The sequence below is a fragment of the Sorex araneus genome, chromosome 2, assembly GCF_027595985.1.
Source record: "Sorex araneus isolate mSorAra2 chromosome 2, mSorAra2.pri, whole genome shotgun sequence".
NCBI lineage: Eukaryota > Metazoa > Chordata > Mammalia > Eulipotyphla > Soricidae > Sorex > Sorex araneus.
The window spans coordinates 231,373,529-231,400,849 of NC_073303.1; the positions used below are offsets into that span (position 1 = coordinate 231,373,529).

Sequence of the window (27,321 nt, forward strand, 5' to 3'; positions counted from 1 at the left end):
TGCCACCCCAGGACCCAGAGTTACCGGGTTCTTGTCTTACCTCGAAGGAAGGAATTTCAGGAATGGACGAGCAGTAAAACAGATTTTATTTGGAGGGGTTTTGAAGGGGAGGAGAGAGACAGAGACAGAGAGATAGAGAGACAGAAAGAGAGAGAAACACGCTCAAGAGAATCTGGGCTTCTCTAAGAGCAGAGAGAGCTTCTGCCACATCCCGGCATTAGACATGAAGGCATGAAAGTCCACATCTCAAGAGGGGAGATGCAGGTGACACTTGTGCTCAGGCTCCATATGTGCTTGACCAAGTTGGCGCAAGCAGCACATGGCCTTCCACGGCATATGCATGCCCTGCCTTTGGCCAAGCTGGGGTTTCTGTTGGAGGGGGGTCCAGCCTTCTCTGGGCCTGATGCAGGTGCCAGGTGAAAGTCTTATCGGGCCCGAGTTCCTGTTTTCTGCAAGGCTGACTTTCTGCAACTCCCCAGGAAATTCATAGCCATTGCCTTGAGGAAGGGGGTCTTCCCTCTCCAGCTGCCTGGCTACATCACTATCAACAACTCCCAGGTACCCAGACCTGGACAAGGCACACCCCAACAAAATTCACCCAGGCCTTGCCTTCAAGAGGAGGAAATGGGTGAAAGTGCACATCTGGCCAGTGTGACCTCTTCGGGGGAGAGGGGGAGCAATAGAACCAGAGGATTTGCTACATATGCAGCCCGCACCCCGTTTGGTCCCCACAGGCCCGCCAGGCATGATCCCTAAGTGCAAAGCTAGGAGTAAGCCCTAACTGCCCAGCGTGGCCCCAAAAACGTTTCCAGTAGCTCCTGCCCCTGTCCCAGTGCCCAATCAGCTTCTCCTTGCGACCCCTCCCGCGCAGCCCCCCCCCCACACACACACACACGTCCTCTGCCAGTCTCCACAAGGAGAGCCATCATCTGCCCTCCAGAATCCCATCAGCGGAGGCTGCCCCGTGGGAAAGCTCCTAGGAGAATGGCAACCTCTGACGCCACCCACTGGTCTGAGATCCCCAACTGCAGGCAGAGCGGCCTCCCTCACTCTGGCAGGAGGTGTCAATTCTATTTTCCCTTTAAATCCTAATTGAAGACACCCTGCTGTGCAACAGTCTGCAGGTCACAGCTGTGCTGCACTCAGGAGACAGTTGCTTAGGACGTAAATGAAGAGGAGCGTGGTCTCCTGCAACGGACATCGTGCCTGGACTGAAGGTGTCTGCTCGTCCCTGTGGCCGCCTGAAAGTCCACCTGAAGAGCCGGGCTTCTGCCCTCAGGGCCGCTGCCCCAAGCAGGTGCCCCTTGGAAGCTCCACCAAGGGACGGGCTCTCGACCATTATATGACTGAAACGCAAGCACGAAAGTTTGTAAGTCTGTAACTGTACCTCACAGTGATTCATTAATCACTGTCACTGTCATCCCGTTGCTCATCGATTTGCTCGAGCGGGCACCAGTAACGTCTCCATCTTGAGACTTGCTACTGTATTTGGCATGTTGAATACGCCACGGGTAGCTTGCCAGGCTCTGCCGTGCGGGCGAGATACTCTCGGTAGTTTGCCGGGCACTCCGAGAGAGGCGGAGGAAGATTCACTAATAAAAAATTTTTAAAAAAAAACACAAAAAATTTTGAGTTGATAATAAAATTCTTATTTAAGGAATAATAATAATTTTAAAAAGGCAGCTCCACCAGAAGCCCATCCTAACCTCTCCACCTAACGACAGTTTTCAGGAGGGGGACCTGAGTGGTTCATCCTAAACCAAGTCACCACCCTCTGATCCAGTCATTGCTGCCACCTGCCAGCCGAGGAAGCACCAGTGGACCAAGGGGTGGAGAAGCCAAGAGTGGGAGCTGTCAGCCCCAGGAAGCCACCAACCACTCCACGCAGAGAAGGGTGCACAGAGTGTTAACTCTTCCTTTATTAGCTAGTGCTGGGGAGGGGGCCGTACCAGCAAGTCTGGAAATGTGACTGCGTGAGGCTTGGGACTGAAGGCATATTATAAGAGCAGCCAACAAATGCTTGTGCCGTGGGGCTGACCCAGCAAATCCTGGGCAAGGTGCCCACATGCAGCCACCAGCTCTTCCGTACTCCACCAACACCCCCATTTCCCAGGCTCCCAGGTGCGTGGAGGATGCGGGGAACACTTCTAGGTCAGAAACTCCCAGCAAAGCTCTAGGACGAGCTCCAAGTGGAATGCAGTGAAGTGACAGGTAGGGGCTCCCTGATGGCCCAAGCCATGGCCCAGGGGGCGAGCCCAGGCTGTGTTCCTGGTACGGGGATCCAGCTTGGCCGAGTGGGCCCACAGACTCAGCCCCATGGGGGCATGGGGCACAGAAGGGAATGTCTCCATACATATATTTTTGTAAAAAATAGTAATACGTTTGCTTAAATGAATGTTTCTATAAAAAATGTAAAAAATAGTAATGATCCACTCGTGTCTGTCCGTGAGGGAAGAGGGCAGCCAAGAAGAGGCCAGAAGAGGGGCCGGGCAGGGACCGGGGAGGGGGCCGGGAGGAGAGAGCAGGGTAAGCGCACCCTTTATGTATAAATAGAGGGGACTGCAGGCGCCCTGCACGGGGGAAGGGGAGGCAGCTGGGCAGGACAGGGCCCCTTTACCCCCCCCATCCAGGGACAGAGGAGGGACTCAGGCCAGCACCTGCCTCTTCGGGGTGGTCTCGGCCTGGGGCCCCAGCTGGGTCTGGGCCTGAGATAGTGGCCCCGGGGCCGCCAGGGAGAGCGGCCGAGCAGGCAGAGCCCCAGAGGCTGTGGCCCCTGTGGCCGGGCTGGGCGTGGACTCGGACCAGTCCGAGAGGGAAGGAGGCGACGGGCTGGCCCAGTGCTCCGGGGACTCGGGGGATGGGGTCAGGTAGGGGTGCTCGCTGGGGACCCGCAGAAAGCGCGCCTTGGGGGGGCTGCCACAAGCCACAGCTGCCGGGTACTCCTCCCCGTGTCCTGCGGCCACCAGGTATGGCGGGGGCCGCTCCTGGGGGGACACGGGGGTCCCCGCGTTCAGCAGCTGGGGCCCTGACGCCAGTGGCAGCAAGAAGGAGGGGCCTGGGGGGGCGGGGGTGGGCAGCCGGGCCCAATTGAGGGGCACTGCCACTGGGTTCAGCAGCCCCAGGCTGAGCACACAGCCCCCGGGAGGCTGGCGCCCCAGCGCCGCCCGCCCCACGCCCCCGAGCTGAGTCAGGGAGACTGCTGTGGCCGCGGTCGCATACGGCCCTTCCAGGGAGAAGCCACTGGGGGAGGCAGGGGCCCCCCCAAAGGGCCGCGGGGAGTCCAGAGAGTCCACAGGCGAGAGCGTGACGGAGCTGTCGGCCAGGGGGCCTGGGCAGGCCAGCGTCAGCTTCTTCCCCCGGCCCCGGGTCCCCTGTGGCCCCAGCCCTGCCTTCCCTGGCGGCCGGCGGCTCTTCTTGCCTCCTGCCTGCGTGGCCTTCAGGCCCGGGATGAAGGCCGCAGGCGGGCAGAGTAGGGGCCCCAGGCCGTGGGCACCTGGGGGGCTGCGCGGCCCGCTGGGCTGGTCCAGCAGGCCCACGATGTCCTGGTGCAGCCGTTCCTGGGCCACGTCCCGGGGCAGCCGGTCCAGGTGGTCGGTGATCTCCCGGTTGGCAAAGTGTTCCAGGAGCAACTTGGCGGCCTCGAAGCTGCCCTCGCGGGCGGCCAGGAACAGCGGGGTCTCCTCCTGGGGGTGCAGGGCCACAAGTCAGGGTCACTCTCCAACCCACCCTGCAGCCTGCGCCCACGGGCGCCAGAGAGGCTGCGACTGCGCACGGCTCCTTCCTCCCTTCATTTGAGCTCATCTGGGGGCTAAGTTCGAGTCTGCATCTGGCCCAGAGGCTTTTTCACCTCAACAGACTCATGAGCCTGCAAGCGGGGCAGCCCGCCAGCCCTGCAGCGCCAGGTGTGGATGCCAGGATGCACATGGGCGAGTTCTGGCCTTTGAACCCCAATCACGAAGCACCTGCACGCCCTGGAACTCCACAAGGGAGTGGGGTGCGGGGTCCCGGGCCCTGATCACCCACACGAGGCCTCCTGATGGAAGGCAGGCACTGAATCCCACTCAGGACAGGACCGAGCCCACAGCCCCAGGACGCCACTCTCAAGCAAGTTTAGAACAGGCCCAGACAGTCACCTGCCACCTAGGGCATCCCCGAGCCACGGTCCTGGGCGGGCCGTGCTCACCTTGCTGTCCTGCATGTCCTTGTTGGCCCCGTGTCTGAGCAGCACCAAAGTCGCCTCCACGTTGTTGACGGCCGCGGCCCAGTGTAGGGCTGACTTCCCTGGGGGCGAGAGGGGCAGCGTCAGGGGCGGGGGCCTAGTGTGTAGGACACACCTGTGGGCACTCAGCAGCGAGCTAGTCTGTTTCCAGGCCACACCTGCCCGTGCCCGGGGTCACTCCTGGTGGTGCTTGCCCTGGGCTGCACCCCGTCTGCTGTGCTCTCTGCTGGCGCCAGAACATTCTTGTTCAGTGAGCAGGGCAGGGTAGAGACCCCTGGGGGCAAGCCCACTGCACACCTGTCCCCCGTCCCCCCACCCCCACCTACCAAGCTCATCTACTGCATTGACATCAGCGTGGCTGGCAATGAGCTCCTCCACCATGCCCTCCACTGCCAGGCGGGCAGCCAAGATGAGGGCCGTGGAACCATCTGCCATGCGGGCGTCAAGGTCGGTGGAACGGTTCCGGATGAGGATCTGGGGACAAAGTAGTGGGATGTGGCAGGGACACCTGCCATGGGGAAAGGTGGCAGGCAGGGCAGGACACCCTAGTCGGGACTCCGGGGGCAACCTGGAAGACGCCCTGGGCGTCAGCAGTAACAGCCGTGTGCAGGGGCGTGCGGCCCGAGTGGTCCTGGGCGTTGGTGTCCGCCCCAGCGTCCAGCAGACGCTTGGCTGCATCAGCGCGGGCGTAGCGGGCCGCCAAGTGCAGTGCCGTCTCGCCCGTGCGGTCGGTCCTGGCACCCAGCTGTGCCCCCTGGCATATCAGGTCTGAGATGATGCTGGCGGGTGTGTCCTCGGCTTCATCCTCCTCAGTGGGCACAGGATCCAAGGCTCCCCCGCAGAAGGACGCTAGCATGAGCGGGGTGAAGCCATCTGGGGGGACAGGGCAGGGAGACGTGGGTGTGGGACCACTGAAGGGCAGTGCAGAGGGTGATGTGGGCTTGGACCCGTGCTTCCTGCACGCCAAGCATATGCTTGGCCAGATCTAGTGACCACCATGCCCTCTGGGATGTTCCTCAGACCCCACACACACCAGTGAGTGCCTCCCGCCCCCTCCGCTGCTGCACACGGGTGGCCGCAGCCTGCACAGCCCTCCCCGCAGGCTGGGCACTGACCTGGCCCTCGCACGTTGACATCCATGCCATCGGCCTCCGTGTCACCCTGAGGTGGTGTCGATGCCAGAGCCGGCGCCATGCGGATGTCAGCGGCTGCCAGGTGGTGCTGTGTCCACTGGCGGCAGTCCACCGTGTCCTCGGCCCCCAAACTGGGCTCTTCCACCTGGAGACAAGTGGACACAGTTCTCACCAGGGGTCAGCAGGACAGGAGAGGGTCAGGGATCCTCCGTGTGTTTCCAGGTGAGGACTCAGAACTGACGTGCAGGGCAGAGAGAATCCCCGAGAGGCAGAACCTGGGCTTTGCCCCAGGCTGGGAACTGAAGGAGGGCGGCTGGGGGGAGATACAGTAACCAGAACAGACCAGCCCTGACGAAAGGACATGAAGACGATTCTAGGCCAAAAGCCAGTACAGGAGCTAACGCATCTGCCTTGAATGCAGCCTGCCCTGGTTCAGCGCCCACCCACAGGGGTGCCAAGCACTGCCAGGAGGGACCTCTGGGCATAGGGCCAGGCGGGGCCTAACCCTCACCACCCAGAAGACAAAAGACAGATTCCAGGGACCACAGGAGGCAAAAAGAGAAAAAAATGTGATCATGAACCAGAATCTGATTTAGCAGGTGACAAGGACAAGAATGGGCATTTGGGACAGTAACATCACTGGCCAACACAGTGGGAGGGGCTCCTCGAGGGGCAGGATCACTGAGGGAAGGACAGGACAGGAATAAAGACAGGCCCTTGACAGGGCACTCCACAGCAGCGTGAGGGCGAGGGGCACCGCGCACCCTCCGGAGCAGGCAGCCCCCTGACACACAGCGGCGGAGGGTGCTGGCTCAGGCTGGACTTCTCAGTGCTGGGATCAAGCAGAACCCCACACGTGCAAAGCGTGTGCTGTCACAAGAGCTCTAATAAAACAGATACATCCAGCCCCAGGGGACAGTGGCAGAGTAGAGGGGGCCACAGACAGCTGCCCTCCTGGGTCCTCAGGAGGGTGGACGGGCACCGTGTGTGATCCAGGCGTGGTGAGCTGTGAACCCCAAAGCCCTCCTGCAGGGGCTGTATGTGCCCTCTAAGCAGACAGCAGCGTGGACACCCGGCCCTCCTGCCAGGCTGCCCAGTCCCAGGAGCACCTGTGGGACAGAGCAGAAGTGTCCATCTGGGATCAGCTGGGCTGGGCTGAACTGAGCTGAGAGAAGGCCGACCGTGTATGTGGCCCCTCAAGAAGACCCTGGGCTACCCTGGGCGCAGGAAGACAGGGGTGGGAAGGGGTGCACCGTGCCCGGGACCCCGAGGGCAGGGTGGGAGGGGCAGGACCTTCAGCCTCTTGGCCTCGGGGCACTCTGTGTCCATCCAGTCTGCAGTCATGTCCTCCATCAGACTCTCCCCTTTGGCCATGTTCCTGGAGGGACAGCAGGGGGACAAAGATCAAGGGGACAAGATGGCAGGGCTGGCGCTGAGGTCCCAGAACAGGCTGGTCTCTGGATCCGGGATCCAATGAGGGGGTGGGGCAGGGAGGCTGGTTGGGACTAAGGCCGGAGACAAACCCCTGGCATAGGAGTGGAGAGGAGGCTGCAGTGAGGAGGATCATCAGGGTCAAGGAGGGCTGCAGAAGGCTGTGCTGAGGTCAGGGGTCACAGGAGACAGGGTGGGCGCTGGGCTGGGGCTGAAGAGGACGTTAAGGGGGGTGAGGAGTGCAAAAAGATCGGGTCAGGGCTCAGTGAGGTGTTGGGGTCACTGGGGAGCAGCGGGAGGACCCAGTCAGCTGGGGTATGGCATGAGATCGGGATAGTGAGCCTGGCTTCGGCAGCCGCAGGCGGTCCTCACCTCATGCCCAGCGCGTCCTGGCCCACCGGCTCCCGCCGGCCCTTGTGCACAGTGGCTGCGTCGCGGTGCAGCGCGAAGCCCTCGGGGAACCACAGAGTGCTGTGCTCACGCTTCCGCCGGGCTACCACCACGCCCAGCGCCAGGACCACCAGCAGGAACACGGCGCTGGCCGCCAGGAGCGGCAGCAGCGGGAAGCTGGGCTCAGGTGGCTCCAGCGGCTCTCCTGCAGGCAGACGGCGACAAGGGCTCGGGGTGGCCCCAGGCCCACCCCATGCCCCGAGGGTCCCACCGTGTCCCCTGCACACCCGCCTCACCCCTCGCTGCCCGAAGCGGGTACGGGAAGTCCAGGCGCTCCACAGCCGAGAGCGCGCCCAGGAAGTCGGCTGCGCTCTGCGCGTCAGGGAAGCAGTGGTCGCTGTCGGGGGTCAGCAGGCACAGCCGGTTGTCGATCTCCAGCATGACCACAGAGCTGCAGGCACAACAGGCATCTCTCCGGCTCGGCCCGCCTCCCGCCCACCACACACCCCTGGACCCTGACTCGCGGTGTTGCAGGCCATGGGGGTCCAACTGGCTTCACCTCGGGCAGCCGGTGTCCCACGAGCCCAGCCGGGCGCCTCTCTCCTGGCGCACCAGGCTCAGGACACATGCCTCAGGCGCTGGCCCTGGCCCACGTGGCCCCGCGTGTGGACAGTGCTATAGAACCTCAGTTGGTTCTGCTCCCCGTGGCAGCAGAGGCAGCATGTGGGCGACAAACTGACCTTCGCGCCCGGCTGACCACGGGTCGTCCCTGAGCTCCCAAAGCCGCCCTGTGGTGGTCCAGGAAGGATGCACAATCCAGCCTGCACGTGTGGACGGGGCAGACTCCAGCATGCACTGGGTGCCATCACGTGCCACCACTCACCCGATGACCTCTGGGGCCAGCTCTCGCCGGTTCCGGGGCTCAGGGCCAGGCTCTGGGCGGTGGTAGGGGAAGACCATGGCCTGGCCGTGCTCGTCCAAGCGGAAGCGCAAGGAGGTGCGCAGGATGCCACTGAGCCGCTGCAGGAAGTCAGTGCTGGAACGCAGCAGCTCTTCGGGCGGCACCAGCACCGTCAGCACCAGTACTCCGCGGGCCAGCAGTGCTGGCACCTCACCCGCACAGTCCAGGCCGTCCCAGCCACACTCCTCCGTGTTGCAGCCCTGGTCGCAGCGACCGTCAGCGAAGTGGTCAGCGCAGTACTTCTCGTACACGGGGCTGAGGGTGCAGAGGGGGTCAGGGCCACACACACCAACCCCCAGCCAGAGGGGCACAGGGACAGAAGCACAGCTGCACTGAATGAAAAAGGAGGGCGCAGAGGGTTGGGGCGCATGGAGGGAAGATGAACAGAAAGATGAGCAGAGTGGGTGTGGGGTGGAGGCTGGCACACTCACCAGGCACAGCCTACCAGGAAACGACAGCAAACAAATGGGGAGACCCACAGATCAGGAAAGACGGTGAGACAGACACATGGATGGACACATGGCCAGGGCTAAATATGGTCAGGCAGAGGCAGGTCCACGGTGCTGCTGGGATGAATGAATGCATGCAGGACTGATAGAGATGGGGCCACAGCTGGCCTTATTACCCAGAGAGGATGCACGGGCAGAGGGGTAGAGACACGGGCACACGGACAGACGGGGCGGAGACGCACAGACAGAGGCGGAGAAGCGGGCACACTCACTGCAGGCACACTCACTTGCAGGCACACTCACTTGCAGGCGCGCTCACGGCCAGGCCGGCAGTCGAAGTTGTCGTACAGGCAGGAGGGAGAGCTGCAGGCCGGGTCGCAGCGGCTGTTGTTGAAGAGGCGCCAGCACTGCAGCGCAGCGCACTGGCGCCAGGGGTCGCCCACGGTCAGTGAGCAGTCGCCGCCGTCCCAGCCGCAGCCCGGGCTGTTGCACTCGCGGTCGCAGCGCTTGTCTCCGCGGAGGGCTTGGCAGGCAGCGCTCGGGCACGGCGGCGTGTCTGGGGCCTCAGGCACGGCCGTGGGCACCTCGCAGCGCAGCCCTGCCCAGTCCGGTGCGCAGGCGCAGCGGAAGAAGGGCTCACGGGCTGCGGGGAGGCAGGAGCCCCCGTGCAGGCAGGGAGAAGCCGCGCAGCTGGCATTAGTGGGGCCCAGTGGTGGAGACCCCCGGGAGCCCTGGCAGGCGGGCCCCGACATCCCGGGGGGACAGACGCAGCGCGGCCCGCGAACCGTCTGCTGGCACAGGGCGCCCACGGGGCACCGCAGCTCCAGGCAAGAGCGAGCCACTCGCTCGCAGAGCGCACCCCAGAAGGGCTGGGAGGGGGAGAGACAGGGAGGGAGAAGGGCGGGTGGGGTCAGGGAAGGTTGGGCCTTCCAAACCGGCCCTTGCCCCACCCACCCCTGGTACCCCAGATCCCAAAGCCTCTGCCTGTCCCAACCACTCTCACTTTCACATCTGGCTCCACCCTTGTCCCCGAGGACACACGACTTGTGGGTCTCCCTTCCGCCCGTTCCCCACCCTGAGCCCCGGGGCGCCCACACCTACTGGCACACAGAGGCAGCTGAAATGAAGGGTCCCTGCGGGGCCAGGGCTGGGCCTGCACTGGCCTCCGTGCTGACAGGGCTGGGACACGCAAGGGGACAGTGCCGTCTGGCAGCGGGGACCTGGCAGCGGGGGAGGGAGGGTTGGAGCACATCAGTCATTGGCCAGGCCCGTGGGCAGCATCCCACCTGTGTACACACTCACCAGTGAAGCCGGCTCGGCAGAGGCAGCGGAAGCCCCCTCTGGGGCCCTGCAGGCAGTCCCACGTGTGGGCCGCGTGGCACCCACCAGACCGACACTCGTTAATGTCGGCTTCACAGCGCAGGCCCGTGTACCCTGGGGGGCAGGCGCAGCGGAAGCCACCCACCAGGTCCACGCAGGTGCCATTGTGCAGACACCGGGGCCCTGGGTCCAGAGGTGGCCCCAGGCCACAGTCATCCTCGTTGATCTCGCACAGAACACCTGGGGGCGGAGCAGGTCAGGGCCACGGAGAGGAAGGGACAGACCCAGCCTTCCCGGCCGCCGGCCCAGCCCTGGCATACCCTGGGTCCCAGGGGGGCAGGAGCAGAGATAGCCGGACACTAGGTCGACACAGACACCCCCATGCCGGCAGGGCTGCGAGGTACAGTCGTCAATGTCCACCCCACAGCGGTCACCCGTGTAGCCTTCTGGACACTGGCGGGCAAGAGAAGGAAGCACTTATGTGCCAGAAACACTCCCCACGGGCTCATAGCACAGTGTTCACACACATGTGGGCTGTGTGCAGAGGGACACAGGGCAGAAACATTGCGACAAACGCACACACCCTGGCCCCAGCTCCCAAGCTCACTGGAAGTCACCAAGGATGGAAGCTCACTCTGACACAGGAACACCTCCCAAGGGACACCCCTCAAGATGGATCCAGCATCACAAAGCCCCAGATGTCCTCAAGACCCGCCCCCACCCAGCCAGTGATGCGGGACGCGGGTGCCCATGGGGAGCCCTTACCTCGCACTTGTAGCCCCCCACAGAACCATGGCAGGTGCCCCCGTGTTGGCAGGGTTGGCCTGCACAGGGGTCCAGCTCCTGTTCACAGTGACTGCCTGTGCGGCCCGCCGCACACATGCAGTAGTGGGTTTTGCCCTTGTCCACACATTGCCCTCCAGCCTGGCACAGCTGCTCCAGCGGCAGCCCTGCAGAGAGCAGAGGGGTCAAGCACTGGCCCCCCACTGCCGTCAGCCCCCCCAGGGTATCACACACACTCCCACATCACATGTACATGCATACATGCCAGCCCCAGTTGCATGCAGTAGATGTGGAGTGTCCGGGACTAGGCCAGCTATCCATCACACCCCTGTATGCCACCATGCGCCCGTGTGCCTGCCTACGGCCCACCCACCACACCCTGTGCCCCCTCACCACTCTGTGCTGCAGCCTCCCTGCAGGGCAGACTGCGGATGTCACACAGGCTGCCGCTCCATCCCGGGGGGCAGAGGCAGGCGGAGGAGGCCCCAGAGCGGACACAGCGACCCCCATTCCGACAGGGCATGTGGCTGCACCGGTCTGTGGGTGTCTGGAGGAGAAGCCCGATGGGAGTGCTAGGGCCCCTCTAGAAACGCCTGCCCGGGGGCCTTGGGGGCCCCACCCCATCTTTCTACTCTCCCCACAATCCTGCAGAATTCAACCACAGGGTGTCCAACTGGCCGACCCCCACGCAGCACCCCAGGCCGTTGTGTTCCGGGACCTCTCTCGGGTCTCTCCCAGGACCCACCACCCCGGGACCCTCACCTGGCACTGGGCCCCTTCGAATCCCTCAGGGCAGGTGCAATGGAAGCCGGAGTGCACAGCGGTGCAGACAGCCCCATGAAGGCAGGGCCGGGAGAGGCAAGGGTCGGCCTCGTGCTGGCAGTGCAGCCCCATATAGCCGGGGGCGCACAGGCAGCTGAAGGAGTTCACATGGTCCACACACGTGCCACCGTTGAAGCAGGAGCTGCAAGGGGTGAAGGTCAGGCATCACAGGGGCTGCAGCCCCGCCTATACCACGGCCCCCTGCTGCCGCCCAAGCCCAGGCCCCTCCTAGCCTACTACCCACCAAGTAGACTCACTCCGCCACCACTTCCTGGCCCTTTCCTCAGCACCAGGTGACAGAGCACTCAGACGGAAGCCATGTGGGAAACCCGCCTGGACCGAGGCCCCTCCCACCCAGAACACTGCCCCTCCAGGCCCAGGTACAGCACAGCTGGGAGGCACCTGCCTCGCATGTGGCTGACCTGGTTTTGATCCCAGGACTGATCCCTGAGACTGCTTGGCGCCCCATCCCCCCCAGAATAATAGAACAAAAAGCATGGCACCTTCCCAGACGCTGGGCCTCCAGGCATAGGAGTCCAGCGGCAGGCGTCCAGGGTCCCCCTTTCATCTACCCACCTGGGGCTACAGTCAGGCAGGTCCTGTTCACAGCGGAAGCCCCCATAGCCAGGGGGGCAGGCACAGGTGAAGGAGGCCACGTGGTCCGTGCAGGTGCCAGGGCCGCAGGGGCTGCTCAGACACTCGTCTATGTCCTGGGAACAGTGGGGCCCAGCGAAGCCCAGGGCGCAGAAGCAGGAGAAGGAGCCCACGGCATCCAGGCAGGCACCCCCATTTAGGCAGGGGTCTGTGTGGCAAGAAGCAGGGGTGGTCACCGGCTCACTCTCCAACCCTCCCTGCCTGGCTACTGCAGGGACATGCTCTCCTGAACGTCTCCTCTGCAAGAGACTGCCCTTCACCCGTGGTGTGGGGACACCTCTATGTGGTAGGGGCATCCAAAGATGCCCCCAGCAAAGCAGCTAGCTCAGGCCTCTGCTGCCCAGTGAGCCCAGAGCTGTGGCTGCTCCCAGTGGAGAGGGGTCCAGGTAAAACTGGATCTCAGGGCTGGAAGATTTTGTGCTCAAAAAAGAACGTTGGATTGAAGAGTCATATGGCAGGAGGGGCCCTTGCGTTGCATGCAGACAACCTGCAACCAATCCCTGGCACCACACAGGGTCCTCCGATCCCACCAGGATTGATCCCTGAGCACCACCGCTCTGGCCCCAAAACCCCAAAATAATAATAATAAATAATAGCACTGTAGCACAGCGGTAGGGCGTTTGTCTTGCACGCGGCAGACCCGGGTTCAATTCCTTCGCCCCTCTCAGAGAGCCCAGCAAGCTACCGAGAGTATCTCACCCGCATGGCAGAGCCTGGCAAGCTCCCCGTGGCATATTCGATATGCCAAAAACAGTAACAAGTCTCAAGATGGAGACATTACTGGTGCCGGCTCGAAGAATTCAATGAGCAACGGGATAACAGTGACAGTGACAGCACTGTAGCACTGTCATCCCATTGTTCGTCGATTTGCTCAAGCGGGCACCAGTAACGTCTCCATCTTGAGACTTGTTGTTACTGTTTTTGGCATATCGAATACGCCACGGGAAGCTTGCCAGGCTCTGCCGTGCGGGAGAGATACTCTCGGTAGCTTGCCGGGCTCTCTGAGAAGGATGGAGAAATCGAACCCAGGTCGGCCGCGTGCAAGGAAAATGCCCTACCCGCTGTGCTATTGCTTCAGTCAATACATAATAATTTACTATTTTTTTTGTTTTTTGGGGTCACACCTGGCGATGCACAGGGATCACTCCTCGATCTGCACTCAGGAATTACTCCTGGCGGTGCTTTGGGAACCATATGGGATGCTGGGATTCGAACCCGAGTTGGCCACGTGCAAGGCAAACGCCCTACCTGCTGTGCTATCGCTCCAGCCCCAATTTACTATTTTTTAAAAATAAATAAATAATAATAATAAAATTAAGAATGCTGGGATCAGGGAGAGAGTTCAGGGCTCAAGGTTCATGGAGGGCTCAGATGTAATCCCCAGAACCAGGTGGTCCCCTGGGCATCACCAATGTGGTCTGAGAGACCTGGGGTCTGTGCTGTGAGGGCCCTGACCCCTGGCTGCCAGCCACATATCTGGAGAGCAACCACTCAAGGGTGCCCCCCCCAAAAGGTTTCAAAATCTTGTACGGATTTGACATATAAGTTGTAGTATTTTTCTATATTACATTAAGTAGAACAGTGTGTTAACAAGTTTAATGTCATGGGTGCCCCTGTGGTGCTTAGGCATGCCCCCTGCGTGGTGCCAGGGCTGGAAGCTGCTGGCTGCATCCAAGGCGAACGCTTTCACCCTCGGCTCAGCCACCCCTTGCTCTGTTTGGGCCCTGTATGTGCTGTGTGGTCCCAGGCCACTCCCTTCATCTCTCTGGACCTCAGTTTCCAGGGCGAAATGGAGACCATGTGAGAAATAAACGGTGGAAAACAAGGCCAGTGTGAGCCCCAGACCATAGGTGGCACGCACTAAAGCCCCCGCGGCCCACCCTGGACTCACTGGGGTCACAGTCATCGATGTCCTGGTCACAGGAAGGGCCAGTGAAGCCGCTGTGGCAGGTGCAACGGAAACTCCCTGGCAGGTTGGTGCAGGTGCCGTGGGGGCCGCAGGGAGAGGGCCCGGCGCACTCGTCCACATCCTGCTGGCACCGAGTGCCTGGGGGGAGCAGGGCAGCACCTGAGCGCTGACAGTTCCCCCAGTGAGCTCCACAGCCGTGTCCCTGGCCAAGCAGGGGACCGATGGCTCCTCTGGAAACTGTCCCCAAGTCCCAGCTGCCCCGGCCTGGTGTCTCCCTGCCCCCGGCGGTAGCTCAGGGAAGGGCAATTCACAGTGATGCTTGAGAGGAGTATCCAGGGGTCCTCACCCCGGCACCCCTGGAGCCCCACCTGGATTGCCGCCTCCTGGGTGGAGGAGGGGGAAGGTCCATAGGGACAGACACAGAGAGTGAGAGGCTGGACAGGAGAGGAGGACACGCACCCTGGAGCCCAGGGGGACAGGCGCAGCGAAAGTCCATGCCCTCAGCGGTGCAGGTGCCCGCCTGGCAGGGCCGGAGCGCACAGGCGTCTCCAGGGAGGGTCTGACTGCAGAGGGGGCCCGTCCAGCCAGGCTCACACACACAGCGGAACCTGGGGGCATTCAGGGCTGTCAGCAGGGAGACGGGGCAATGGGGCGAGGGGGAGACGGGTGAGGGGAGACAGGGCGAGGGGAGATGGGGCGGCGGGATGAGGGGAAGACGGGCCGAGGGGGGAGATGGGCCGAGGGGAGACAGGGCCAAAGGGAGACGGGTCAAGGGGGAGATGGGGCGAGGGGGAGACAGGGCGAGGGGGAGACGGGGCAAGGGAGTGAGGAGGCCTCACCCTCCTGGGGCATCATGGCAGATCCCATGGCCGCAGGGCTCCTGAGCACAGCTGTGGCTCAGGGGCAGGCACAGGGGCGGCAGGAAGCCGGGGGGACAGAGGCAATGGAAGCCGTTCTCCTCATCCACACAGGAGCCGCCCTCCCCACACGGGCTGGACGCACACTCGTTGATCTCCACATCACAGAGGGGTCCTGAAAGGGAACAGGCTAACCTCATGCCAGGTCCAGGACAGCTGGCCACCCCAGAGGGACACTGGCCAAACTCCTGAGTGAGGAAAGCTCGTCCCTGTACCGCTGGTACACGGCAAGTACAGCATCCTCAGCCCAGCTCACAGTCAGCTTGCAGGGGCCTCCCACTCTCCGTCGCAGCACCAGCTCCTGACACCTGGCTGGCCAAAAAGCAGTGAGGTCTAGCCAGGAAGGGCATGATCTCGCCTCCCAAGGGCTGAGAGGGCAGGAGGAAGAGCCAACCCAGTTGTGATCCCTGAGAACCCCCAGGTATGACATAAAAACAAAAACAAGAAACTAAAAGACTTTTCCAAGACATCCACTTGCCCACCTGTGAAGCCAGGCTCACAGACACAGTCATAGCGGCTGACGCCGTCGTGGCAGACTCCAAAGGCACAGGGATTACTGGCGCAATCATCCAGGTCCACCTCACAGTTGACCCCTGGGGCAGGAGAAGCCAGCAGGGGGTCCCCCAGTACTGCACCTTACAGGGGCACCATTCCCAGCCCCCCCACCCCCCATGCCCCTCCCAGGCCCAGGCCTTACCTGAGGTGCCCAGGGGACAGCGGCACAGGTACTTGTCCACCAGGTCCAGGCACTTGCCTCCATGGAGGCAGGGCTGGCTGCGGCACTCATCCACCTGGCTCTCACAGCGCATGCCAGTGTAGCCTGAGACACAGGCACACGAGAAGCTGGCAATGCCGTCCACGCAGCGCCCGTGGTGGCATGGGTCTGGGGAGCAGTCGTCCACGTTCAGCTCACACAGGACGCCCTCGAACCCTGCGGGAGGGGGGCGCAGCCCTGCCGAGGCAGTCCTGGTGGTTCCACTCGCCTAGCTGGGCTTACCCCAAGGCCCCTCCCGCCCCCCCCCCCCCGCGCTGTAACCCCAACTCGCAACCTCGCTTTTTGTTTGTTTCTGGAGCCACAGTGGGCATGCCCAGGCGCTGCCCGAGCAGTGCTCAGGGGTCACTCCATCGGGCGCCGTACCAGGGGCTGTGCCAGGGTGGGGGCATACAGGGCGGGCGCCTGGACCCTCGTCCTCTCTCCAGCGCCGTCTGGCTCTCTACTACCCAACCTCACCGGTGACTGCAAAGGGTACACCCAACCGGTGGCCAGCCTCAGCCCAACTCGGACGGCCACTGCTGGTCCCTGCTGGCAACCCACCGCAAGCTTCTGCCACTCTCTCAGCGGTGCTATCCCCGGCTCCGCCTCCTTTCCGCCAGACTCTCATTGGTCCTCCCCCAGCCCCGCCTCCTTTCTCAAGGCTCTCATTGGTCCTCCCTCAGCCCGCCTTCTTTTCTCCAGGCTCAGTGGTCCTTCCCCCCTGGTTCCGCCCCGATTCGGGTGGGCAGGGATTGGCCAGAGCTCACCCTCAGCACACCGGCACTCGTAGCCATCGGGCTGGTCCACGCACTTGGCACCGTTCCTGCAGGGAGTGCTGGCACACTCATCCACATCCAATTGGCACATGGCCCCGCTGAAGCCTGGATTGGTCAGTGGAATGGGCAGGCACACAGACAGGGTCAGATGGGTCCCCCTCGCCAGCCCAGCCCACCAACTTGGTTTAAAGCCGATGCCAACGTTTCCCTGCGTCGGGGTACACGTAGTTTCTGTTCTAAAGACTCGCGACACCAACCCAAGGCTCTGCCCTGCCACAACCTACTGCTTCTGGGCGCCTCACCCGAAGGGCAGCTGCAGCTGAAGCCGTTGACTCTGTCCTTGCAGACCCCGCCGTTGACACATGGACTGCTCTGGCACTCGTCCGTGTCCACTTCGCAGTAGATGCCTGTGAAACCTGGTGGGGCGCAGAAACCCTGAGCCTGAAAGGGTGCGCTCTCTTTCCAGCTCCTGCAAAGTGCCCCGGAACCTTGGCTCTGTGCCTACCCATTCCTTCATTAGTTCGGACTTAACTGTGGCTGCAACTAGCCAGAGTCCACTCTCAGACAACCCCTCCCTGTGCAGCGAAGTCTGTTCCCAGCCCAGAGCACACCGCTGCGCCCCCTGCTGGTGCAGCCCTGTCTGCTCTGAGTCCCGGTAGACGCGCTGACTTTCCACATCCCTGGCTGGGTCTCACAAGATGCAGATGCAATCCCAACCCGGCCCAATAGAATCGCCCTAGCCCTGCTTTACCAGCTTCTGGACTTCAGCCTAAACTTTACCAGGTGGCGGGGCACCTGATGTCCCTGTAAGGTCCTCAAGGTCCCACACTCTACTTTTGTCCAGCCCATGATCCTTTGGGTCATTCTTTGGGCCCGCCCCCAGAGCAGCCCCACCCACAGCCCACAGGTTCCTGGCCCTGCCCCCAGAACAACCCTGCCTAACATCCCCGCAGGTTCCTGACCCCACCCCATGCCCTTAGGCCTCGCCCCCAGAGCAGCCACCCACAGCCCGCAGGTTCTTTGACTCCACCCCCAACCCACAAGTTCTCTCCAGCCACGCCCCATACTCTGTAGGCCCCGCCCCCAGAGGTAGCCCCACCCATAGCCCACAGGTTCTCTCTGGCCCCGCCCCCAGCTCTGCCCGGCGGAGCCTTGCGCACACACCTGCCAAGCAGATGCAGGTGAACTGGCCGATGCGGTCCAGGCACGTCGCCTGGTTGCGGCAGGGCCCGGAGAGACACTCGTTGACATCAGTCTCACAGCGCGGGCCAGTGTAGCCACGACCACATTGGCACAGAAAGGATCCCTGTGTATTCATGCACCGGCCCAGGTGTTCGCAAGGATTGGCACCTGTGGAAGTAGGCACTGCCTGTGTGGGTGCAGGATGCTTAGGGGCCCCCACCCCCACCTTCCTCACTCCTGGGCGGCACCCCTCACCAATGGAGCATTCGTCCACATCCTGGTCACATGCCCCACCAGTGAACCCAGGGGGACAGGTGCAGATGGCCCGGCCATTCACAGGGTTTGTGTCACAGATAGCATCCTCGTGGCAAGGGTTGCTGACACAGGCATCGTCCAGATGACACAGGAGCCCTGGACAGCAGAAGGTATGGCAGAAGCTCAGCTCCACTTGTTCCCAGGTCCCCATTTGTTTTGTATAAGCCACAGGACCTGTGGGGCTTAGCAGCTGTTTTTGTTGTTGTTGTTTTAAGGGTTTTTTTTTTTTGCTTTTGAGTCACACCCAGAAATGTTCAGGGGTTACTCCTCGCTCTGCACTCAGGAATTACTCCCGATGGTGCTCGGGGGACCATTGGGGATGCCAGGGATCAAAACCAGGTCTGCCGTGTGCCAGGCAAATCCCCTACTTGCTTGTACTGTCACTCCAGCCCCTGTTTTTGCCGTTTGTCATGAAAATGTAAGGTGAAAATCAACTGACAACAAATCTGGGGGCTCAAATGGTGCTAAGTCTGGCCCATGGAGTGAGCCGCAGTGCTGGAGCTCCATGTGGTTTGAGGGTCCAACTCAGAGCCTATCAAATCCAAGGCATGCAATCTGACTCTGAATAATAAATTTTATTACTATTTGCTCCAGGGAAAGGCTCAAAAGACAGCTTCAGGGCTGAATCTCCCCAGTCTCCTGAGTACAACTGGGAGTGACCCCCAAAAACTGTGGGCCACCTAGATCCAATCATTTGCTTCATTTTTTTGGAACCACCTAAAAATAAATCAGAAACATCCAAATATAATTTTCTGTTCTATTGACTGATGATGGTGGTGCTGGTGATGATGATGGTAATGATGCTGATGGTGATGGTGGTGATTGTAATGATGGTGATGGTGGCGATGGTGGTCATAATGGTGGTGATGGTGATGGTAATGGTGGTGATGATGGTGATGACGGTGATGACAGTGATGGTGGTGATGGTGACGGTGGTGATGACGGTGATGGTGGTGATGGTGATGGTGGTGATGATGGTGATGATAGTGATGGTAATGGGGGTGGTGATGGTAGGGCCTATCCCTCAGCCTCGACTCCTGCAGGACCCGTTGCCTCCTTTGACCATCCTACATCTCCAGGTCCACCCACAGTTCTCTTTCACCACTTTCTAAAAGTGCTCCTCCCTCCCTCCTTTTCCCCCCTCCCATCCCTCTTCTTTTGGGGGAGTACAGCTGGTCGTACTTGGCACTCAGGGCACACTGGGAGATAGATAGCCCAGCTTGGATACTGGGGTTTCCACACAAGCAGCCTGTGCACCAGTTCTTTGGAGCTCTTCCAGGCCCTCCCTTGCTTTCTCTCGCCCCTGCCCCCTCTCTCATCCCTGCCTCTCTCCTCTGTCCCTTGCTCTTGCCTGTCTTGCAGTGGAGCTTCCGCCCTGGCCTGTGTACCGGCCCAGTGCTCACAGTCCAGTCATGCTCCACTCAACATGCATCCATGGCCCTGTAGCCGCAGTGAGAACAGCCGCTCACCAGTCTTGCCCATGGGACACGCGCAGTAGAAGGAGGCCACGCGGTCGTGGCAGGTGGCCCCGTGGAAGCACACAGCGGTGGCGCAGTCATCAATGTTCTGGCCGCAGCTCTCGCCCGTCCAGCCATTCACACACACGCAGCTATGGCCACCAAGCGTGTTGAAGCAGGTTCCCCCATTCTGGCAGGCGTTGGGCTGCAGCTGACACTCATCCACGTCCTCCGTACAGAACTGGCCTGTGGCATAGAAAGGAGCCCATCTGGCCAGCTGGCAAGTGTCCACCAAAGGCCACTTCCTGGCACCCTGCTGTGCTGTGCTCACCTGTCCACTCGGGGGGGCACTGGCAATTGTAAGTGTTCACCCCATCGACACACGTCCCCCCATTGAGACACTGGTGTCCGGGACAATCGTCCACATTCAGCTCACAGTGCTGGCCCTCAAACCCTACAGCAGGCGTGGGAAGCAAGGATGATCAGTTCCAGGTGCCCAGGGTTAGGGTCCCTCCCCCTGGGCCTGCTGCCTCACCTGGCAAGCAAGTGCAGACATAGGCGTGTGTGCCACTCGGCCGGCAGGCACCCCCGTTCCGGCAGGGCGTGGGTGCACATGGTGTGGTGGGGCTGTCACACAGTGGCCCGGAGAAGCCAGCGGGACACCGGCAGCGGAAGGAGCCGGGCGTGTTGAGACAGGTGCCCCCGTTCTGGCAGGGTCTGGCCCCCCAGCACTCATCGATGTCACTGCGACAGCTGCGGCCCTGGTAGCCCACCGGGCAGGCGCAGACGAAGCGGCCATCGGTTCCCACAGAGCAGCGGGCACCATGGGCACAGGGGCTGCTGAGGCAGGGGTCTGGCTGGGAGCAGTCGGGGCCTGCAAGGGCCGGGATGGGGTGAGCTCGGGCACTGCAGCCCAGCTGCCCTGGGCTCTCCTCCACAGACCTTACCTCCAAAGCCCCGGGGACAGCGGCAGGAGAACCGGGCGGCCCCTGCCACCACAGAGCTCTGGCAGACGCCCCGGCCGGCACAGGGACCCGAGTGGCAGGGGTCTTCCAGCTGACAGCGCTCACCCACCCAGCCTGGTGGGCACCTGTGGGCACAAGGGGCTCAGCAGGGGACCCAAGGTGGGCAGGCCCAGACCACATGTACACAGCGCACCACGCACTCACACTCTCCTCTCTGCGCACAGCCAGGCACGGGGCACCCATGGCCACGGGAGGCCCAGCGGAGAGGAGAGACCAGGGAAGATGTATGAGGATACGAAAGGGTGTCAGGGCCAGACAGCACGATGCCCGGCAGACACCTGAGGCAAAGCCTGGCAGAGTCCTTCCTGACCCCCTTCCCCACGAACTGCCCAGAGCCGTGCCTGTGAGTGGGGCCTTGTTTGGAGAGTCTCTGCCGACTCGGTTAACTGACGGATGTTGGGACTACAACAGTACAGCGGGGAAGGCATCTGCCTTGCACAGTGGCCAGCCTGGGTTCTATCCCCGGCATCCCATAGGGTTCCCCGAGCACCGCTAGGAGAGAGCCCTGAGTGCAGAGCCAGGAGAAAACAGGAGAAACCCTTGAGCATCACCAGTCAATGGGAAATTCAAAAAGACCTGAGAGATGCCAAGGCAACAAATCCTGGGATTTCCAGAGGGCCCCCCAAGTCCAGTGCCAAATGCCCTGAGCTCAGCAGGCAGTGTGGGGTCAGGGAGAAAGAGCCCCTGTCACACCTGTCACAGCAGAGATGGGCCCTCAAAGGGTCTCAGCCCCCCAGAGCCCTGGAGGGAAGGAGCCTTTTGTGCTGTTGGGGGCAGGGGAGGCAACATCATGTTTTCACCTTACAAGGAAGACAGGATTTGGGGGGAGGGGGGATGTCACCATGTGTAGGGGGAAATCAAGGCAAAAGAACAGCACAGGCAAAACCTCTGGAAGAGAAGCCCCCTCTTAGCACAGACATGAACCCAGAAACATGTCCACATATATGCACGCGCGCGCGTGCGCGCGCACACACACACACACACACACAGAAACACAGCGGCCTTCCACACTATCTCCAGGTAGATTTGTACCAGAAACACTCAACCCTTGGGGCACACCCAGCCTCATTCCACAGGGGCAAAGCACACCCCAATGTTGATTGCCTCTTATTCCAGCAGGTTCCCAAACCCCCAAGGACCCCTGGAAGTGGTATCCATGGGAGTGTGGGACTTAGGGGGGCAGTAGCGCCCTGAGCCTCCCTTGGCCCATCTCCCTGTCTTTTGAGGGGAAACTAAAAACACCGACTCAGCCCTTCATCACCCTCAAGACTTCCCCTCACCCCACCCAGTGGGAGAGGTTGGGGCGGGCAGTAGGGCCAGGTGGCAGGTCCCTGTGCAGGGCTGGGGGTCTGCAGGATTCCCAGTTCCCGGTCCAGCCCCCCAGCGGGTCCTGTTCCCACCTAGGCAGCCCCAGCAAGCCAACGTCCCCTCCAGGCGCCCCTGGCGGGTTCCCACAGTCTGCACCCGCACCCACCTCCAGAGACCGGTCTGGCCAGTTCCTGACTCTGTCAGCACCTTGCCTCATGACCTGGGCTTTGGGGGACAGGGACAGGGGGGCGACGGTGAGGGGGTGCACAGACTTGGAGCGCGATGGAGGGAGGGTGGCACGAGGGTACCCGCGGGAATGTGGCTCATGGGGTCCTGGAAAAGCCAGGCCAGTGCGCAGCCCCTGAGGGTCGCCCCTGACAGGGCTGGGGTGGGTCCCACGAGTGCAGGGAGGGAGCCGGGGCCCCTGCTTTCTGCCCTGCAGGCCGCCTGCGGGACCCTCGGGTCTGCTCCACTCCCTGGCGATCTGGTTTAGGGTGCCAGGGTGCCGTGCTGAGAGCGCCGTGATTCACCTGATTCACCTGTCGGGGCAGCACGGGGCGGGGCAGCTGCACAACCACCTGCCGACCCCAGGGGGTTCAGAGGCCCCAGGACACGCCCCAAGCGAGTGTGTGGCTTTCTGGGCGCCTGACCCGGGCGGCCTCCACTAATCAATGAGGGATGGGGGCAAGCAGCGCCAGCCTTGGGTGGCCAGCTGCTCAGAGGCTCAAATGTGCCAGAGACCTGGGCACCTCCTATGGCTGCCCGTTCAGCCCCGCGTTCCTCAGCCACTGAGGCTCACAGCCTGGGAGAAGCACCTCGGTTGGACGGGAGACAGACTTGCATGCCGGGCACCACAAACGGTCATCCCCCGCCAGAGCCCCGTCAGGAAAGATCCTTAAACAGAGCAGGGCATGGGCCAAAACAGAACAAACCAAACCAAAACGGGGGCGGAGGCCTTACACCACATGTGGTCCCCCAAGAGCTCTGCTGGATGTGATCCCTGAGCACTGCGGGTATGGACACCAAACCAAACCAGAGAGCAGAAGGGACTAGCGCAAGGTCACAGCAAGAGCGGGCAGCTGGTCAGTACCTACCCCATCAGGCCGGGTCTCCTGAGACCCAAGAGGTGCAGCCTCAGTGGTGACTGGGGGGGGGGGGCGCTTTGCACGGACCCTTGCATCTAGAACTCTGAAAATGGCTCCGTAGTCCATTCCCACAGCACACCACAGACTCAGAGAGAGGACAGGGCATCAGGGGCTGCCTTGCATATGGTCACCCTCTGTTTGATACCCGGTACCCTATAAGGTCCCCCAAGCACCACCAGGAGTGATCTCTGAGCAGAGCCAGGAGTCAGTACTGGGCACAGCAGGTGTGACTCCCAAAACAAAAACAAAACAAAGGCTTACAGAGCTGAAGGTCCAGAACATAAGGGGCACTTTTTCTGAGAGTCATAGCTGGAGGTGCTCAGGAATTACTCCTGACTCTGTGCTCAAGCAATTCTACTGATAGGCTTGGGGGACTTGGTTTGCTGGGCATCGAACCCGGGTCTGACTTGTGTCCACTATCCTGTTGCTCCAGCCCCATGAGGGACACTTGGAGCTTAGGATGTCCACTCTAGAGCCCAGTTTCAATGACAGGAAAGAAGGTACCCCCTGCAGAAGGCAATGTCCATGGTGACATGGGGGCAGGACAGACCCCCACACACATGTAGGATGCCCATGGTGTATGGGAACAAATCACACACACACCGAGGAGAGACTCTCCCCTTCACACACACGGGGCATCCATGTCACTGTGGTCAGAAGGGTCAGAGTCCCTGCAGGGCCTGGGCTGGGCACTCACAGGCAGGCAGTCTCTCTTGAGGGCAGCTGGGTACAGCGACCTCCGTTGGTGCATGGGCTTCCGTCCAGGCAGGAGGGTTCGGCTGCTGGGCGCAGGAGAGGAAGGGAGCTCAGGCAGAGGAGACACAGGCCCCTCCACCCCGCCCACCCCGCCCCCAGGCAACAGCTGCAGCAGCTGGGGGTGTGTTTTCGGGTGCAGGGGTGCCTCCGGCCGGCCAGCCAGCCAGCCGCAGTTCCCACGGCCCCCACCCCAGCCCAGCTGTTGGCGCTGCAGCTGTCCCTGCCAGCTTGAACCCTGGGAACTACAAAGCAAAGCAGAAGTGGAGGGGCAGGGCTGGGAGTGAACTTCTGCCAGATGTGGGGGCTCCAGAAGCTGCCAGAATGGGGTGCTGGCAGGAAGTGAGGGTGTTGTGTCCCCAGGAAGCCTGCGCTGTGTGCCCAGACCTGGAGCCAGGGAGGGGCAGGGGCGAGAGGCCCCTGAGAGGGGTATTTGCTCCCACAGAGGGGCTCCAGAGTGTGCTAGAGACCTGGGCTGTTCCCAAGGGTCAGGGCAGTGTAACAGTCCTGGGACCCGAAGCTTGAGGGGGCTGAGCAGGCAGTTTGAGTGAGCAAGCAGACAACTGAGGAAGCCAGCCCCTGGGTCTGGGCAAGAGGACACTGTCTCCCAGGCGCAGTGGGGGCCTTCCCACCCGTGCAGGGGCAGGGGAAGGGCTGTCGGGGGTGAGATGCACGTTCTGCATGTCCAGGGAGCAGGCCGTGCGGATGCCGCGGTGCTGGCACACACGTGCTGGTGCATGTGTATGTGTGAGTGTGTATGCGCGCACACGCGTGCACGGGTCAGTGTGAGCGTGCATGGGTCAGTGTGAGCATGCATGTTACCAGGTGCACACATGTGGGCCCCTCTGCACTGTCGGAATGTGTGTTAGTGCGTGTGCTAGTGTGTGTGAATCAGTGCCTGTGTGCGCTGAGTGTCCCTTCTGTGGGACAGGACACGGGTGCTCAGTGGGAGGCTCCCCTCTCCTGGCGGGGGGGGGGGGCGGGGGGGACGGGGGGCGTTCCCTGGGGTCACCCCCTCGTCCCAAAGCGGTCTCAGGGACGCCAGGCGGAGCCGCTGGGCCGGCCAGTGTCCGTCCTCAGCGGTCAGGCCTCCCCTGGGGTGTGCGCCCCCGCCGCTGGCCAGTGCCCCGCCGTCCTGTCCCGCTTTGTCTGGCGAAGAAAGCGCGAGGCCGGCCAGGGGGAGGGGGCGTCCAGACGGCGTGGCCATTGTCCCCGACGGGGGAGGGGCGGGCGGGGCGGGGCTGAAATGGGGGCGCAGGGCGGGGGGTCGCGCCGCGGCGCTGGGGGCCCCGTCCCCCTTGCCCACGCTGGGCGTCACGACCCGGGGCGGGGAAGGGGCGCGCGCTCCGCTCCGGCTCCCGCTCCGGCTCCGGCTCTTGCCGCGCACCCGCCTGGGAAGTTTCGGGAGTTCAGCCTCTGGGGTTCCGACGCGCACAACTCCGCGCCCCCGCCCCGGCCCGGGTGTTCTCGCGTCGGGCCCCGCCGGGGGGCTCCGGGGGCGCCGGCCGTGGCCCGCCCGGACTCGGGACGGACGCGGGGGCCCTGCGCCTGGTCACACGGCCCGGGACGGCGGGTCCAGCCCCAAGCCTCGGCCCGGAGCCCCCCGAGAGCCTGCCCAGCCCCGCGCTCACCTGCAGCCCCCGGCCCCGCCAGCAGCAACAGCAGGAGCGGCAGCGGCAGCAGCAGCGGCAGCAGCGCGCGCACGGACGGCGGTGGGAGGCGGCCCCGGGCCCCGGACCCCATGGCAGCCGCGCGCGACCCTCGGCGCCTCCGGCCCGCTCGGGCGCGTCCCGGGTCAGCCCGCGCGCAGCCAACTTCGCCGAGTGAGGCCGCGCCGCCCGCGCCGCCCGCGCCGCCCCGCCCGCCGGCCCCGGCCCCGCCCTTGCCACGCCCCGCAAGCCTAGTTCTGGCCCCGCCCCGCCTCACCGGCCCCGCCCCTGTCTCACTATTGCCCCGCCTCCTCCCACTGTCGCCCCGCCCCGCCGGCCTTGCCCACTCTCCAGCGTAGACCTCGCGAGACAGGCACAGGCGGAGTCCCCAGCCCCGAGGACTCTTGGCTCCCCAACACACAGACTCGGTCCCAGGCACACATCCCGAAGCCATGGCGGGACCGTTCTAAGGTGCTCAGGAGCTCACCGATGCAGACCCCCGCCCCACCTAGTGCTTCTTGGATACTTTGAAACTACAGCACTCGGCATCCGATTCAGGGACCAGGCTGAGGCTGCCAAAGGGCCTCTTTAGACCTCACACACACGGGGGTCTCCTGCACCCACTCCTTCTCTTCCTCACTCTGTGGGCCCCCAAAGGCCCAGACCCCCCAGCGTCCCTCAGCCGCTGCAGTCTATTCTGCCTCAGCAACCCAAAGCAACCCCGGAGGGATGAGCACATCCAGCGGGCGGGAGGACCAGCAACATCCCTGCCCCACAGGCTGTGACCCACAACCAGAGAAAAGGAAAGGCTCCGCACCCCAGGTGCCCTGCCCCAAGCAGAGGGGCCCATCGATAGGCCTGGAAGGATGAACTAAAAGGAAGAGACTCCAGCTGAGACCCAGAGAAGCGGATGGCCACTGGCCATGAGCAGGAGGTCAGTCTGGCCAGACGGCACAAGAGGAGGAATGGGTGTCGCTAAGATGCCTGGGGCTGTTCTATTCTGTTTGAGGGGAGTCTCCCTTATAGCAGCTGGGGAGTCCCTGAGCCCTGCCTACTAGGCATACTGAGGTTGGGCCCTGCTCAGGTCCTATCTCTGGACCACCATACCCTGCATGTAACTGACTGCATTCTGGCACCCTGGGCAGGCCTGTAACCCCTAGCACAGCAGGCCCAACACCTCCGGGAGAAGTCCCAGGTCCCCCAAACACTGCCTGGGAGACACCACCCCCTCATTAAAAAAAAAAAAAACCTGATAAAATACGAGAGCAAAAGTACAGCAGGGAGAGGGCTTGCCTTGCACACGGCTGACCTAGATTCCATCCCTGGCACCCCATATTGTTCCCTGAGCAGCCAGGGGACTGAGCGCAGAGCCAGGAGTAAGCCTTGAGCACTGCCAGGTGTGGCCCCAAGCCTCCCCCCCAAAAAAAAACCTGAAAAAAGTTGCACAACACAGGCCCAGGGGGACTCTATGGCGGGGTCCCCTCCTCCTTTCTCACAGAGTACAACCCTCCCGGGTTCCATCCCCTGTCACAGTATGAATCTCAATAGACCCTGGCGCCTCGGCAAAGTATGTGACCCTTGTGAGGCCCCCATCAGGATGATGAGGGCTGGGGCCAGGGTATGAGCCTTTTCACTGAGATGTCTTGGTTTGGGGGTGCTTCACCCACACAGCTCAGGGCTCACTCCTGGCACTATTCAGAGGACCCTTGTAAGGTGCTGGGACTGAGGTTGGCTATGTGTGAGGCAAGCACTTTCCATACTGTCTCTCCAGAACCCATTTGCCATTTTATTTTTTTTGGGGGGGCCACACCCAGTGGAGCTCTGGGATTATTCCGGTGGTGCTCATGAAACCACGGGGTGCTGGGGATCGAACCCAATGGCCACATGCAAGACCAGAATCTCACTGCTGTACTATTTGCCATTTTAAAGTGAACATCATGGGGCACAGCAGGTAGGGTGTTTGTCTTGC

The 27,321-nt window shown here is 62.4% G+C and overlaps 1 protein-coding gene across 2 annotated transcripts; it reads right to left on the reverse strand.

The window, feature by feature from the left end:
* Window positions 1–1,626: 1,626 nt before the first annotated feature.
* NOTCH3 (notch receptor 3) lies at window positions 1,627–25,539 on the reverse strand. 2 transcript variants are annotated; one of them, XM_055127978.1, is made up of 32 exons: window positions 25,335–25,539; window positions 23,648–23,729; window positions 20,420–20,562; window positions 20,008–20,346; window positions 19,804–19,926; window positions 19,485–19,718; window positions 17,956–18,111; window positions 17,683–17,868; window positions 16,821–16,934; window positions 16,510–16,623; window positions 15,686–15,919; window positions 15,471–15,581; window positions 14,911–15,103; window positions 14,531–14,679; window positions 14,054–14,209; window positions 12,085–12,310; window positions 11,449–11,650; window positions 11,080–11,233; window positions 10,669–10,853; window positions 10,224–10,356; window positions 9,886–10,143; window positions 9,685–9,803; window positions 8,887–9,452; window positions 8,057–8,389; window positions 7,470–7,624; window positions 7,156–7,378; window positions 6,646–6,730; window positions 5,335–5,497; window positions 4,788–5,092; window positions 4,546–4,693; window positions 4,184–4,281; window positions 1,627–3,683 (listed from the first exon to the last, which is right to left on the reverse strand). In XM_055127978.1, the coding sequence occupies exons 1-32, from the start codon at window positions 25,444–25,446 to the stop codon at window positions 2,646–2,648; spliced, it is 6,837 nt and encodes a 2,278-aa protein (XP_054983953.1). In that variant the 5' UTR covers window positions 25,447–25,539; the 3' UTR covers window positions 1,627–2,645. The 2 variants fall into 2 exon arrangements, with proteins under 2 accessions (XP_054983953.1, XP_054983952.1); XM_055127977.1 differs by having other exon boundaries at window positions 23,648–23,732.
* Window positions 25,540–27,321: the final 1,782 nt, after the last annotated feature.